This window comes from Mya arenaria, chromosome 9 (assembly GCF_026914265.1).
Source record: "Mya arenaria isolate MELC-2E11 chromosome 9, ASM2691426v1".
NCBI classification, from domain to species: domain Eukaryota; kingdom Metazoa; phylum Mollusca; class Bivalvia; order Myida; family Myidae; genus Mya; species Mya arenaria.
Window position 1 is genome coordinate 67641922 of NC_069130.1, and position 17081 is coordinate 67659002.

The following is a 17081-nucleotide window of genomic DNA, read 5'->3' on the forward strand; positions in this document are numbered from 1 at the left end:
AATAGTTTTTTCTGCAATTGTTTTGACTATTAAAAGCACTAAATTATGTCTAAAACGACTAACTCCTCCGAACTTTAGTTATTTCTGTTGATTTTATTTAGAACATACGACTTATATGGACATGATTCCATTACGTCGTATGCAATGAAAAAATAAATTTCAAATATTTTTTTTTTCTCTGATGCTGAAGATGCTGTACATTTTATCAAGAACATGTTTACAAAATTTTCAGGCTTAAATTAGTTATCAAAACAAATATAGATGGTTAAAGTAGGACTGTATAGGTAAGTAATTGATTACCCAATAGGTATTGTGTGTAAATAATCCCAGTAATCCAGTCAATTTTCGAAAAAACAACACTTTCAAAACGAATGAACACTGCAAAAAATGGCGTCGAACGAAATGCAGCTGCCGAGTTATGTTGTGGCCCGAATCGAGCTTAATGTAAAACTTTTTCAATGACATCACTCATGACGTCATACAAGCACCCGTTTTAGAGGTTATTTTGAACTAACTGTTTTTGCATTTTCGTGACATTTAACAGACTTTTTAAACACAAACGTTTCTTCAACTGTTCCATCCATCATGAAATCATCTACATTGAAATCAATCAAATTATCGTTGCTTGTCTTGATTTAACTGTGCATGTCGCCAATAATTTTACTACGATTTCATTGAAAAAAATAGTTCCGTAGTAAATATGCCCCGCCCATTAGTATTATTGCGCCCAATGAAAGTACATAAGTATCGAACAAACGCACGCGATTTCGATGGGAAATGCCATTGCACTTTATACAGATATAGTATGAAATTGATAAACAACAACCATCGTTAAGGAATGAAGTGTTAATGTAAATATTCATTTATATGAAATGAGGTTGCACGAGTATATCCTTTTAACGAGCGTATGCCAACATTACTCATTACCGAAAGTGCATATAAATGGCCAGTGTCGGAATTATAATTCAATTTTGACTTGCGAAAAAAAACACCCTCGAATCAGAATGTTATTCAAGCGTAATATTTGATATTATCAGCTATACTATTGGTTTCAAAATGTTCAGCATTATAGAAAAATGAGACGCTCGGTAATAAGATGGCCCGTCTATGGACAGGTTTTGTCTTTGATCGAGTATTTTTAAAAACGTACTTATTCCACTCTGCACGCAACAACTGTCGGCAAATGGCCCAACCAGGATTGTAGGTAGTGTACATGTATGCGTTAATGCTTTTGCATCATTTGGCAGAAGGCTGTGTTGTCAATCTTAATGCAGCTTCAGACGTAGAGGTAAATAAACCACATTTAAGGTAAAAGCGCCCCTAAATAGTCACATACGTAGAATATAATAAAATACCTCAATAGTTATAAATGGTTTAATAATAGCTATAACGTGTTGTCGATTTCCGTTTCAATAATAACAAACAATTTCAACGCCCTAAAGCTGCGGTATCGATCCGAAAATTTAAAATGAATTTGCAATAAACACGTTTATATCAATAAGTTATTTATATCCTGGGACCAATTCTTTATTCGCTATTATTCTAAAAGAAGCGTTTAAGAGCTGACATTGTGGTTTCACTATAAAGTAAGAGACAATAAAATATTTGAAACATTAACTCATAAAATGTACATAACATAACGTGAAGCATGATTATAATATAAATTAAAACATGAGCAAACAAGTTCAAATTATAAAGCGATCTCCTTGCTGGAAAGAATGTCATCCATGCTGTCCAACGTCTGTGTGCTGATGCTTTGGCCAGTCCTACTCTCCTGGCTCGGCGATAGTTTATTAGAGACGCTCTTCTTCATAGCAGGTTTTAACAACTCAACTGAAATTATGAGTGTGCTCATAAGTTAATAAAATGATAAAAGAAACGTCATTAGTTAAACAACTAGTTATACAAAACATTCTATTCGATATATTATATACAAATATATGCAATGGAATTATACGAATACTAGTATAAATACCTGTATTGGTCTTCTGTGTTGGCACACTGGTGTACGTACAAGGCCTTGAGGCGGTGCCAGTTGACGGCGACGTATATGTACGAGTCACGTTCGATGCAAATGATTTACGTACGTTCTTATCTGAATGTGTAAGGATCACGTACATCTTTGGCGTAAACATACACACTAATGCTACTGTGGCACTCAGGCTTATTGAATAACACATGGTGGCTATTCTGAGCTTAATGTCATAGGCTGTTGAAAAGTAGATGGGCACAAATGCTAGCCAAATGATACACGTTGTGTACATCGTGAAACCAATGTATTTAGACTCGTTAAATGCTTCTGGTATTTTCCTAGTCATAATTGCATATATTGTACACACTATAACTAAGATGATGGGGTATGTGAAACCTATCATGTTGTATCCCCCTACAGCGTCTTTGCAAACCAGCTGATGATCGTCCCGGTTTGCGTAATACATCATGGGCTCTGGGGGCCTCAGCAAAATCCACATTGCTCCGACAACATTCTGGAAAGCAACTATTCCTCCACATATTACCAGCTGGGATTTTGGACTTATAAATTTCGGTCTCTTTGCTGTTCGTTTCCCTGCTCTAAATATTCTTGCAATTCTGTTTGTTTTCGTCAATATGGCCGAGTAGCATATTGAAAAGCACAATCCAATTCCGAATTTTTGAGCACCGCATGAGAAGTTAGTAGGCTTAAGAACCAATATAAACGTCATTGAGTAGCAAAGTAAAATTCCGAAAAGAAGCACAAAACTAAGTTCCCGCCCAGACGCTTTGACTACAGGGGTGTCATTGTATCGTATAAAAGCAACGGTAACAAAACCCGTCATAAGTATTCCGAGTGCGGAGAAAACCATGGCACCAATTGCCATGCCATCATCGTAACGCAAGTACAGGATGGGAATCATTACGCAGTTTGTTTTATCTGCGTTGGGTACCCAGCCGTATGGACAGTCCTTGCACTCATACATTGTTGGCAGGTACTGGAATGTGTGGCACTTCGCGCACGTCCAGCAACACTGGGTGTCCAGCAGATAGGTCGCCTCTCCGGGTCCACAGGTTCGTGAGCAAACAGATGAAGGGTGATGCGGTTCGTCTAGTTGGAAGCGGAGGTCTTGGACCTTTGTACATAATATAAAGTAAAAACAAGACGGACAATTTTCAGTAGTGCATGCGTTAGAATTATCTGAATACAGTACATGTAGAATCTAAAACGAGAGCGAGCCAATGGCTATACGGTATTACTTATAGACTCATAAAGGCTACATTGACAGTGTATCAATCTTTTACAGGATACTGGTATTCTTTGGTATTACAGAAAAATAGCAATGTGACTGGAAGAGTTTACATCAAATAGACGTCCGTTGTCGAAGTATCCAACGGTTTTCCATTCGTATTTCCCCAGAAACGTCTGCCGGAAGTTGAGAATCCTGTAGCGTGCTGGTCCATCCCCGTTTGACAGGAATCGGAAATGCTGCTCGGACATCCCTGTTTTATAATGGTTAGCTTTTTGACAAAAATGTTGTACGTCCGAAGAGAAGTATGTTCTTAATGCATGTTTGTACATGTATTGTATACTATACCGTCCTATATGTTTATTGCATCAGTTAAATTCATCTACGTTTAATATATTGGATTTTACTAAAACCGGCTATATGCAAATGCAAATATTATATTGCTATACTTCGTAGTACTGTGATAATGAAAGAATAGTTTTTTATCAATTAGTCACTGACAAATGCTTTGTTTTGCCGATTTATTTTCTGTAAAAATGCATGACGCTCATTGTATTTCAATCCAAAAAGATCATTTGTTTTTCTTAACACTATAAATGACAAATATTTAAATAGTAATTATTTACATCGACGAGAGCAAGTGATGAAAGTATTTTAACTTCAAGTTAAATGATTTGCCCAATACAGCTTAAGATGCATAACAACAGCCATAGTACTATTAATAATTTACTTCGCCATTTAAATGGCGCTTACGAGTACGTACCTACTGTTGTTTTATCAACAAGGAACGAGAAGTTAACATATTACGTTTAATTTTCATAGAATGAACCATTCAATATTTTACATTCCAAATGGATAATATTAACATTTCTTTTATTTAATACCTTTCAAATGCCATGTCAGGTCACTGAAAGGTACTAAATCTCAAAAACAGGCCCATAACGACAATTTTGGCCAAATGTAGAACAAAAAGGTCGATGTTGTAGAACCTTTGGTACCTGTAAAGTTGACGTTCAGTAGGTAATTCTTCAACTGTTCGCCATCTATAGGATCCATAGCCGGACACACACCTACATAACTACGTCCACACACGTTCACATGCATGTTCTGCGTGTCCGAAAAAGTATTTGCAATTATAATTTACTTTTTTATCATTAATATTAGGCTATATTTTAATAGGACACGACGGGTATATATCGTGTTCCTACAGTACAATGTTGTTCAACTTGGTCAAATGTTTCAACTGGTGCGCAAATCAACCATAAAATAGCGATGGTATTGCTAGAGATAACGGTAAAACAATTGCAATTATCTTTCAATATATTTTGTTATGATTACTTATACAATGACCCTTGTTTGTAGCGTCATACGTTTAAAGCCGTTTTTGAAACCAGTTTGTATTGATAACGCTATTCGCAAAAGCTATCTTACATGAATGGCATAAGCAAAAGCCAGTATAGCATCGCTGACGAACTGAAGTTGCGCCTCCATAATAAAAGTCTCTGGGTCGATTCTCTCCGTGCCGGTACACGTGGTGTTGTAGTTGCTATTGTATGGGGTCCAACTAGAACCAGGAAACTTGCACTGAAAGGGAAATTTAGTCTAGTATAAACTATTAAAAGCCATTTTCATGCGAAATTTCTAGACTCAATGGTAGGTCAGTGCGTTTATGGTAAATAACATGTTTCGTTCCACTTTACTGCTGAAACGTTGTTTTTTTTCATTTCATACAATTGAGTTAACAAGACAAGCTCATTTTGAACCTCAGGGAAGGCAAGCATTTATTTTTAACGGCATTTCAAAGTCATTCGTCAGAAGCGTATTTTTAAGACAGTTATTCGCTCAATTTTCCTTTTGTCATCACGGCTCACGAGGCATTTAATCGAGCACAAACTCGAAATGTTACCACTCATTTTTGTTAACAACCAGTACTCTGTATAGTGTTTATTAATGTTTATTAATGTAGCATACCCTTCATCATTCAACTTTCTTCTATGTCATGTTACCTTTATTGTGTCTTTCAGCTGTTCGATTTTACGGATACAAGAATACAAAAAAAAGAATACTAAACAGTCATTAAATTAGTGTTCAAAGTGTCATTACACCTAGACTCATGGAAGCGCGTTAACAAATGAGCCTGTCCTTAAATGCATTTTATTCTAGCACGATGTAACGGCATAACCATGGGGATTTAAAATTATGTTTATTTTTACTTTAATATGTATTACAGCTAGCCTGGTTCGAAACTCTATCGATATTGATAATGCTTTTGAATACGTAATTAAAGATTGGACTTTGCATATTTGGAATTTGCTGAACGTGCATCTTGGTCTCTTGTGCAAGACCAGTGAGATATTTGTACCTGGAAGTGTTGTTCCCAGTATTCCACAAACCAAGGGTTCCTGTCGTTGTTGAACGGCGTAAGATGAAGAAAGTAGTCCTTAAACCCAGCAACCTCATACGCAAGCGGCTGAACGGTAATGGCACCCTCTACCTGTAACCAACGCAACAGACAATGGCTTATATAAAGAACTGGTAAAGAGCAATATATAAATATCCGATATGAATGCCACAATATGTGGCGCTAAATACTATAAATGTAAGATATTACATTCACCATGATGCTACCTGATTGTTTAAGAGGGGTCAAATCATCAAGGTGTACAGCGAGGAAAACAACAACATTAACATATAAAGTTTCAAAATCTTAAACTAACGTTTTCAAACAAGTATATATATACACATACATTAAGCTTTGTAACAAAGTTTATTTTTTCAACCTAAATAAACACGAAATTACCATAACTTATTTCGACATCCAATTATTTTAATAAATTAATATTTTATTATCAATGTATGCTCACTCCACCCACTCTTAATCAATAGGAATAGGAATTGGAATTTACTCTATTTCATCTTAAAATTACCTATACACATTTCATTTAAAAAATGTACATAATAAATACAAATGCATATCTGCACTTTAAAAAAAAAACTTGTAGGAGGGGACTTCGTTTTTAATGCTTACTCAACCAATTCCCATTCTTAGTCATTCAAATTTTAATTCATTTCATCTAACTAAGATTTGATTGCTTTATACCACAGTCGAGGACCGACTAGGGTATGCAGTCATTGGGGGATTATATCAAACACGCACTCAGCTTCTACCAGAGAATATAATAATGCACGACGCAGTTGATTATTATTAATTTTGACAGAGAATAATTAATAAGATATGACAGATCATATCAGATAAGCACACCAACTAATAAAAAAGTGCAAAACGTGAGATACTTAAAAATATTTGTCATGATGAACCCAAAAAGGGAATACTTGCTCGCCCAAATAAACGCTTTTTAACTTTTAACATCAATGCAATAATTTTACTTTGTGCCGTTATGATACATTGCCATCAAAGTCATATAGATCTTTATTTTCGGAGAATTCAAAATGATATGATTTTTTTGATAATTCAATAGATTGGCTTTATAGATAGTTTCACAACTGTTTGAACTGAAAACTAAAGCAATTGATATTAATATATTATATACCTGCATTTGGTTTTCTAAATGACAAAGTGGGTAGCGCAGTAGTCTTTCACCTTGCCTACCCGGTTAATATTCTTGGAATATATATATACACTTGTGATATGCGATTTTCCCTGCGAGTTCATAATGCCATTGCGTTCTTACCTCCTCCTCATTATCAAGGTACGCCATACCTTTTGCGCCCCATCCATCAAAACCGAGTTCTTACCTCCGCCTCTTTATCAAGGTAGGCCAATCCTCTTGCACCCCATCCATCACTCCCGATCCATGAAAACATTCCCGTGGCCCCTTTTCTCCGCACGGCCTTCATTAGTTCACCCACCTCCTGGTCTGAGGCGAATATTATGACACCTGTAATATAACATGCAGCCATTTCAAGACCAATTGGTAACGAAATATTGAAAAGACTTTTATTTAAGGCAAACAAAGGCAATTATCGCATTATTTTCTTTAGCTGCGTATCATTTTCCCCGTAACTACGAGTCGGAAAGGAGCACTTAATAGATTCGATCTTAACAAGTTAGTAACTAAATTCTTAAGTTCACAATCTATCAATATTTGTGATTATGTTCACCTCTGGCATTTTTGGATTCCTTGAGATTGTTCACAATTTTGTCATAAAACTCTTCGCTCGGTACGCCAGAGTCCTTTAGAAGTTTCTCCGTTCTCGCTATACATATGCCTTGTAGTTTCAGAAACTTCTCAACTTCATTGAAGCCCTTCAATTAAAATATTTATGTATTGAATTACACACAATCTGTGCATTCTGCGTAGCAGTCAAACACATATAAGCTACGCGAATAATGAACATAACCTGAGATATATAACAATAAAGTAAGTTTGTAAAGCACCTTGAAATATGAAAATAGAAAGAAAGGTAGAATAACATTTAGTTTATTTATCGCCAAATGTATGGAATTGCTATCAAAATTTGAATGACATTAAAATGCGATACAAACTAACATACGACTTATCAAATTTAAATTTAATATGTGCAAACGAATACAATTGTATGTATTGCAAACGCACGCCTTTTTAGCAAGAACTATGTTTATGTATTGATTCAAAACACATACAAATATGGCATTTGTATTGTTGTTTAAAACAAATATGTTGTCCTTCTCGCCTTTAATTTAAAAATCGTGATGAGTATTGAAAGAAAACATTCTGTGTTCGAGATTCTAGAAATTAAGGGCGATATTCAATTTATTTCTTTATTGCACTCTGTTATTAAACAAAGCGGAGGAGTAACTGTATGATTGGATCAGAGATCTGATAACGACTTGTAGAATAACAAATAAGGTGAAGTCGTAAGAGTTCAATAAGATCCAAAACGCAATGTGTTGAAATTTATATAGTTGACCTACGTTGTATTTTCTAGAAATGTTTCGTGTAATCAGTACATACTTTTATCAACCGAGCAAATTTTCAGTACAAACATATCTTTGAAATAATGGAAAATGATACTGAATAAAATATTTCAGATCTTTGTTATAACATGCCGAAAGAATCGCGATATAACGATATAACGATGAAGCTTAGTTCAAAGCACAATCTATATTTATATACACTTTCAATTTACCAAACAACAAATAATCTCATGCAATACATGTTTCTTTTTCTTAATGAAACATTCCATCACTTTTTTGTTTAACAGCATCACGCTTATGTTCAATATATTTTTGCTTTAATTCTAGCAAGGAGTAAGTTTATAGGACTAAATTTAATTTTCCAAATAACATGTCCAATTCGTTTGCAGTGTTATTCAGACATCAATTTATTTTGTTAAATCAGCAGTAAGCCGTTATTTATTTTAAATAGGTGTTTCGGTAAACAAAAACAGCGTTAATGTGAAACGTGAATGTGTTTGGGACGCTCAAGACCCATTTACATTAGAAGATGCAAGCCAATAAACTTTGTCCCATGACCTATCTTTAAAAGATATGAGTAAAAACATGTCCGGTAATCGATCTGGTTAAACTTTAGTAACATACAACTCTGCACTTTTATCAAACAATTCTATCGAATAAACACACATACAACTGAGCCACACTGTGTGAGATCAACAAATGACTCATTGATAAAGAACGATAGTATTCCAAAATATCTTCAAAAGATACTATTAAAGAAATTTAACCAACATTAATTTGCAAAGGACATGCAGTGAGTAGTTCAGATGTGTGACTTATGTTACCAGGACTAAAAGACTAGTTTACCCTGGCAACTAGAACTGAAATGAAACAGATACTGAACTCATATGGCTTAGATATGAACATTTTCTATGAAAGTATGTTTTCTACCATCACGGATTCAATGCAAAGAATCATGGAAACGTACACTGAGAATTATTGTATCACATTTCTTTGACTAATATAATTGCAGAATAGATACGTAGTTTTAGTTAAACGAATACTTTTACCATGTCGTATTGGAAAAAGAAAGTAATTTGCCCCCTCATGTGTGTACACATATATTACATTCTTGATGAGATTTGTGTAGGTTATGTGTAATTATCATTTCCTTAATGTTTTTTACGCCCATTGACATATTGTGTTTTATGCAGTGTACTAAATTGAGACGATTGAAGGAATTCAGTCATGTCTTACGAAGGGCCGATGTTGGCATTACATGTTTAATTATACTGATTAGCAATGGTACGAACCGAGTTATATATTACATGCAATACCCGTGATAACAATACCTGTATTCCATAACTTGACTCCTCATACACCACAGAGACATATGACCAGTTAAACATACGGACCAGCTCCACTATCGCCTGGGCCTGGTTCACGTCGGATGGGATTGTACGCAAGAAGTACGGGAACCTATCCCGGTTACTCAGGTCGGTGCTGGTACTGAAGAAACTGACCTGGAGCGACAGGAAAAAGTATAACGTAGTTTAAAGTACACAAAGACTTGAAGTTCTTCGGTAATTATCGTTTTTAAAGTAAGGCAGACATTTGAGCCTTTGGGGTAGCCCCATGCTTAAAGATCATTATTTTGTAATCCGGGAAGCGCAGTGGTTAGCGCACTCGCTTCCCACAAAGGCTACCTGGGTTCGATTCCCAACATGGGCGCTTGTGAGTTCGGTTTGTTGTCAACAAGCTGGACAAGTTGGTTTCCTCCGTGTACTCCGGTTTCCCCCACAACACAAAACCACCCTTAAACGTACCATCGTGCCAACGAGAGTGATTAATAATATTTTGTAATAACTTGTTTCGCAATCGTTGTAAAATTGATAAGTTTAAACTAAGCGTTATTACTCAATACATACTATTGACAATTTATATTCATACTATTATATCCTGATAAGACAGAAATAAACATCTCGGAGAAAGGTTATAAAGCAAAATATTTCAACAAGTTACTTATAAGTACTGTGGGCACAATGTTGCGCGAAATTGTGGTCTTCTGACCTCTGAAAACCGTGTACTGACGGTCAAAGACCTCTGATAAATCATATAATCTATTTTCAGGAAATGGATTCTTGTCTGGTCCTAGGCAACTCGCTTCATCTGAATGTCACCAATTTGTAGTGCTTAAGTAGAATGATGGAGTTATACTTTTCTGCAGATATGAAAACAGAATTGTGAAACCAGTCAACGAGCGTAAAGAAATTAAAACAAATACTCGTATAAGAGACGCCTGCATGTGTAGCAACGTATATCCTCAAATAAAACTGTGTCCTGTTTCAGATAAAAAACACAGTTGTATTAAGGTATAATCCGTTTGCTGCATATACAAGGTAAGGACTGTTAAGTATGAAAAGTAGGATTCAACAAATCTATGTTTGATTAAGAATTAATTCAAATGTGTTAACTCTCTCTCTGAGGAAAACGATTTGAAGCCATGCAGGGTTTGACAATTCTCGATCCATGTGATTGGAGATGGCGGATATCAACATGTACGGGTCGTTTGCATCTGGCACAAAATTGTCTAATCCAAATTTGCTGAGAAGACATTTGCTTCCTCTCCCATTCTCCTTAAAATTTAATACGTTCATTCTACACAACTACATTAATTTTGTTGACTGTTTTCTTCTTGTCAGAATATACTTGATTGACGGACCTTTTAACAATGCTCTTGGAAGTCTGACATGCCAGGCAATGACATTAAGCTCTTAACCCAGAAGATGGACATCGTAACAGACATCTTTTAACGACACAATAAGGACACGATCCAATGACAATACGAACCTTCCCTGTTTGATTAGGATATTAGCATAAAGTCGACGTTTACAGGATTCGATTACTGCATTAAAGGAAAATAGCTCTAGCCTTTGTAATGTATGATCCTAAAGAGAGGAAAAGAATCATTCAGCATAGTTGGTATCAGCTATTATTTTCTGAAATACAAACACCTATCGGATTCTTTATATTGGCGCGTTTGAAATGAAGTTATAAACCATTAAACAATTTGTGAAATAGAAGTATTATTCGAAAACGAAGTACATAGAACCTAGTGGTGAATATCACTTTACAAGTGATACAAACTCCAAATATATCTATCTAGCGTATAAAGAATAAAACATGATCCATGAATTTATGTTAGCAAAGTTGTTTGTACTTTTGTTTATAAAATTGTATATTCGTATCGATACATTTGCCCACATACTCATCTGTTGTTGTATTTGTAGTTGATATCTCATCAAGTTCAACTTCGTCACAGGTTTCTTTTGCTGTTTATCGTATTAAAGTTGCAAATTGCTACTTTAATCAGTTATTCAAAGAAGCGTTCTTGTCTGAAAGGATCATACATTGCATCAAAGACCTTCAATCATTGGCTAGTAGTGTATTAGGAGTTATGTAAAGGAATTACATTGTCAGTCGTGGCAAATGTTAGCTACCTTGCTTGTCAAATAAGATCGATTGTTCAGAATGTTCGAGAAGATGTTATAAAAAACAATTGTTGCCTTAGCTGAGTCGAATGCACCTTTTAAAATTTCCTCATTTTCCCTTTCAGGTTCATAACATCCATGTTGATGTTATTATATATCATGTGGTGATCACCAATAATACAGAGATTCGAAACTTCATATGTTTACACTAATTATGGGATTTTTATCACATGCTATACCTTTTTCCCAGGCTTGATACAACCATCACATATTTTTCTGATTTAGCCTGTCATCACTCTGTTGTCTATGTTATGTAATAACACGGGGGTGCGATAACACATCCCCATTAAGATGCACATTATCATTGTTAAAAATACTATTAAAGCATAGTTTAATTACATAGCATATTCAAAAGATAGACTTACCGAATATAACACATTGCGTTGTTTAAATTACAATAACAGTACTAGACACACGATTGCTTATGCAAACATAAGTACTATGTGATTTTGCTTGACATTCTTGCATAACGGACATGCATTACCGAGTTTTTCCTGGCCTTGACATTTCTATCTCACCCACCCCGGGTAAGACAACTCACGTACATCTACGCACCATTTCAGAATAATTTTTTACCGAATAATGATACTTATTCAAAAATGAAACGGTAAACAAAAGTATAGTCAGAACAATGTACATCAGAACATTTTAATACACAAATAACTGAAAACCTCAAAGCGGCGACGTCAATCGGGAACTATTTGATGACAACTTCAACTAAGTTTGCGTCATGACGTTGGCATCAATGAAGCACTTTGCACGCCATGATAACCATACTGACCATTTATTTCAACAGTCTAGGAACTCATTAAATTGAGAAAATTAAACACATTATACTAAACCATAATAGTGTGCTTAGATTAATCATGTTATTAAGGACTTAAGACTGTTTGAGGACTTGGGACCAGGTTGTATTTTGGCTTCGCGGTATAAACTATGGTTTTGGAGTTGTACAGTCACCGCGAATCCATCATACGTTCAGATAAAGGTTTCTACATATGCCGTTGAAGTGAAAACATGTGTGCAGTTAGTCCAATCACACATCTGTTGAATGATGCCTTTTAATAAATGTCTTTAACTTATAGATAATTGTGTTAATTTATCGCATTGCACTATAAAATGTAAGAGGTAGGATGAAGTTACTACACATTTCACACATGTGAAGCATTCTTTACAAAACATATCGTTGACAAAACCGCTGCAAGGAAATAACTGCGTAAATACCATCGACATATACATCTACATGGGCTATTTGTTCAAACCAAAACAACGATAATTCCAAGACAATTTTTCAAATGATGAATGCCTTGTAATAGGAGGAAATTGACTGGAATTACTTCTCAATTACGCCTGAGTGCTAGCTGTCTAAACTGTCCATACTTTTGCGGGATATTCTTACAAAGTCCTTGGTAAGTATGCTGGGAACGTGGATGTTAACATTACCATCTCAATAACAAGTTTTCGTATATAAAAAGTTCATTTAAATTGCGTTACCGTCATATCACGACAGCATGCAAACCGAGTCATATACTAGTATATACAATTGAGCCTCCTTTGTCAAACATGTTAGTATACAAACTTGATGAAATATCCGCGCCAATATACAGAAGAAGCCTGCCTCCGTAAAGGATTCATTCACTCGATTATCAAGATAGAGTATCAGTTTTCAAACACAATTTTTAATAATTGCATGTTTTTTTCCATTCAGTTATATACACGCCGATAATTTACAATGGTAGTTTCTTATACCACGCGTTGGTTATTGAATTTGATATTGACAACATGGTACAAGACAGTTACTTCATATACCACAAACACAGGCACTGATGCGAAAGAGTATTATGTCAATAACCCAATTCGTGGGTGCAGCAGGATCAGTTGCTTAAATAAACAAATGCTTACTGCCCCTTTCTGAATAGTTGCAATAACAATTATGTGGCAAACCTCTAACATTGTAACTTTGCAAGATGGGCTGAATTCAATAGGGCAACGAGGAATGCGTGACAACGATTCACGAGAGTGGCACATTTATCATTTCGTTGTGTACTTATATTATAAGGTGTAGATTATAATTATTGATTAATACTCTCTCTTTCTCTCTCCCTCCCGCTCTCTCTCTCTCTCTCGTATGATTAATCCCATTGTGTGTCATGCCACATATTAATTATATTAACAACTTAACGACAACGTTAAAACAATGCCAGACATGTAAATGAACTTTAATTGAATATTAACTCCATCAAGTAGAATTATTTTCAAATTTGATAAAAAATGTACGTTTCTTAAACGAAGAAAGAAACATAAAATGGAAGAACGTAACAGCTATGGGTTCAATACAGTTGGACAATTCCGAGTAAGGGTAGAAACCATGTGGTGACATATGAATCAACTAGATCCAGTATGTTCATCAGATGGTTGAAATTCAAACCCTTCATCTTCAAAACAAACAACTATGGAATGTAGCAAATGGTATAACCATGCTTTGATTTCATGCATGTGACTCTGAAAAGTAACTTCTGAATTGTTCAATTTGCTCTTTACCGTCACAATCGAGTCGATATTGAAGGGAAACAACAGTAGAAGGAAGTAATCCAGTTATATATGGTATTGCAATAGATTATTCTAACAATATACGCTTACTTAGGTTTTTCGTGCTGAAACATAAATTAAAATACAAGGACATATATAATGAATTTTCCTATTTCAACTCGGGAGTTGACCAAAATCCGGACTGCATATTTCGGAGTACCTGCAACCACCAACCAATAAGTATCCTCTAATTATTAAGTACAATAAATTATGTATGTTCATGTGATTTAAGAATAGCTTGTCTACGTTTGTTCTTTGTGGGAATATCTTCGTGTCGACATTTAATTTTATGTTCGCATTGTGCATTTTCGGAAACATTATTTTTAGAAATGCACTGACGACATTCGTTTAAATAACATCTTGGACAATCATTTAATTTTTCTTCTATCCAAATTGTTTAAAGTATAATTTATTTTCATAAAATTCGATTAACGAAGCCGAATTAAGAATATAACATCCATTTAGCATTCGACTCAATATATCACGAGTTTACAGACTGTAGAAGATTTATAATACGTTTTATGTCTTGGAAACATCCTGCAGAAGTCAATATCACAACACATCACATGGCAACGGATATAACAGATATAACATTCCAAACAATAGTCTGAACGTGAACACATTTCAGAGAAACATTTGCCCTTCTTCTTTTGAGGAAAAAACACAGAAAATAAAGAGTGTTAATACGAATACGAATATCTAAGAACTTTCAGGTCGTTAGTAAACACGTACTGGACGATCTTTACTATACTTACTTTTAGATTCAAATTGGCAACTAAAGTAATTTGTTTCATGCACACTGCTATCTTGGCTTCATTCAAAATAAAAGCCAAACATGTTACCTGACTAAAATTCTGAATACAACAAAATATTTTGAACTATGCCTGATATTGATGCATTCACATTGTACGATGGTTAAGTATTACACCTGTATGAACGATTTCTAAGCGGAACTCATAACGTGTAGGGTGAAACATGACAAACAAAAGTAATTCAGAATTCACCTTTAAAATCATATTGCATTTGGTTGTGTAAAACGTTATCTATTAATGTTGCGGTAAATGTCTTATTTACTTTCCTTTAACTACTGTGCAAAGCGAAACGAACGAATATTTTGGTTTGCTATAAAAAGTACTGGAGTTCAAAGGTCATACATCAACTATACAATTTTCTACGGCTTCATGTCCGGTCCAACAGTAGACGCCTTTTTAAATGAACGCCATTAGATGTAATGATACATTATTGAGGTGACATACATGATTAAGGGTTCATTGTCAGAATGAGGACGACGAACTCATCTCACTATATGTGTCTAGATCTAAAGCTATAGTACATTCAACATACGTTCATATAATTTTAATACCAATGATTTTAATGGTTATGCTCAATTAATTATGTTATTTCATCACGTTACAATAAACTCGTAAATGGCAAGTACATCTTTTGAAAAACGGTTATCAATGAACACGTGCTGCCATTTATGCGCACGATAGACATTGGAAACGATTTACAACAAAAACGAATGCACACGTCTCAATGTCACTGGCATTAACTTCACAATTGGAACACAGCGTAAGAGATAAATAGTTAATATAATAAATTTTAGTCAAGTCACGATTTAAAGGGGCTATACACCGTATGATAAAAAAGCGAAAAAAAAAAGAAAATTGTCGAAAACTGACATAAACTTTGTACCGATGTGTACAATGCATTGAAACTCACTAACTGAAGTACCACATAGTTTATAATTAATTTATTTTTCGCATGTATTACAGGTATGTATGCCTAGTAGAATTCATCTTTATGCGTGATTGGCTAGTCGATGTTATCACGTGATATAACCAAGTTAGGTTTACAGCTTAAATATTTCAAGTGCTTCGTAGCACAGTGGATTCAACACTAGACTGCAATTTGGGCGACACCTGTTCGAACCCGGTCTCCGACTTTTTTTTTACATTTTAGGATTTTTTTTAGAATTTTGAAATCAAAGAGTAAATCATTTTATTGAATAATTGTCCTGAGATTCGTTACAGAAAAAAGTTTGGTGCCAATTTGGTGTATAGTCCCTTTAATGAAGTCTTTAATAACATGCGAGGTTTGTTTACAATACACAGCACAGTAATATTACGTTCACAAGAGATGGGTGAAATGAATTGCGTCATAAAAATAAACGATGATTGAGAATGAGATGACACCTCTTTTCCATATTAAGTAATCCATTTAAATAGTATCCATTCGACATAGTATGTGGATAAGTCTAACGCTTAATGGAGGCTTAATGTGTCAAATTTCTTTCTTGTCATTGTTCAAAAGAATATTTAATGGGTGAACATGGGGACAGTCTGACAAGTCCCTATAAATCCAACAAAGAACACACTAATTGCTTAACATAATAAAACGTACTTTAAAAATATATACCAAGTTTTAAAACTTTGGTTACTTTTGAAATAGTTATTTTATTATGTGAGGAATAAAACTGTGTTTTTCTCAGTGTCGTTCAATCTTATCATTTTCGTGCACATTTTTTTTAACACAATAGGATTTTGGAAATCTTTTTTAAAACTATTTTACTTTATTTATTACCTCTTTAATTGCATAGTGCTCGATATATTAGGAAAACTTCATTTACACTAGATATCTTTGCATTAATCGGTTTAAGGAGATATTGTAGTTTCTAAAAATCATTGAATATCAAAAATATTTAAATTCCCACCAAACACCAAAACTCTTTAAAGGCAAGTAATATACAGGAAAACATTGATAGCAGAATAAATCTTTTCGTGGATATGCGAAGGAATAGTATGCTTTTATAGTTAATTTAAG

At 34.6% G+C, this 17081-nt stretch overlaps 1 protein-coding gene across 1 annotated transcript in view; it reads right to left on the reverse strand.

Moving 5' to 3' along the window:
• Window positions 1–1690: 1690 nt before the first annotated feature.
• LOC128246299 (metabotropic glutamate receptor 3-like) overlaps window positions 1691–17081 on the reverse strand; it is a 61763-nt gene continuing 46372 nt past the window's right edge. The window contains 9 exon segments of the mRNA XM_052964491.1: window positions 1691–1833; window positions 1976–3107; window positions 3284–3474; window positions 4220–4328; window positions 4653–4805; window positions 5584–5715; window positions 6978–7120; window positions 7344–7488; window positions 9471–9641. Of these exon segments, the coding sequence (XP_052820451.1) occupies window positions 1691–1833; window positions 1976–3107; window positions 3284–3474; window positions 4220–4328; window positions 4653–4805; window positions 5584–5715; window positions 6978–7120; window positions 7344–7488; window positions 9471–9641 (2319 nt within the window).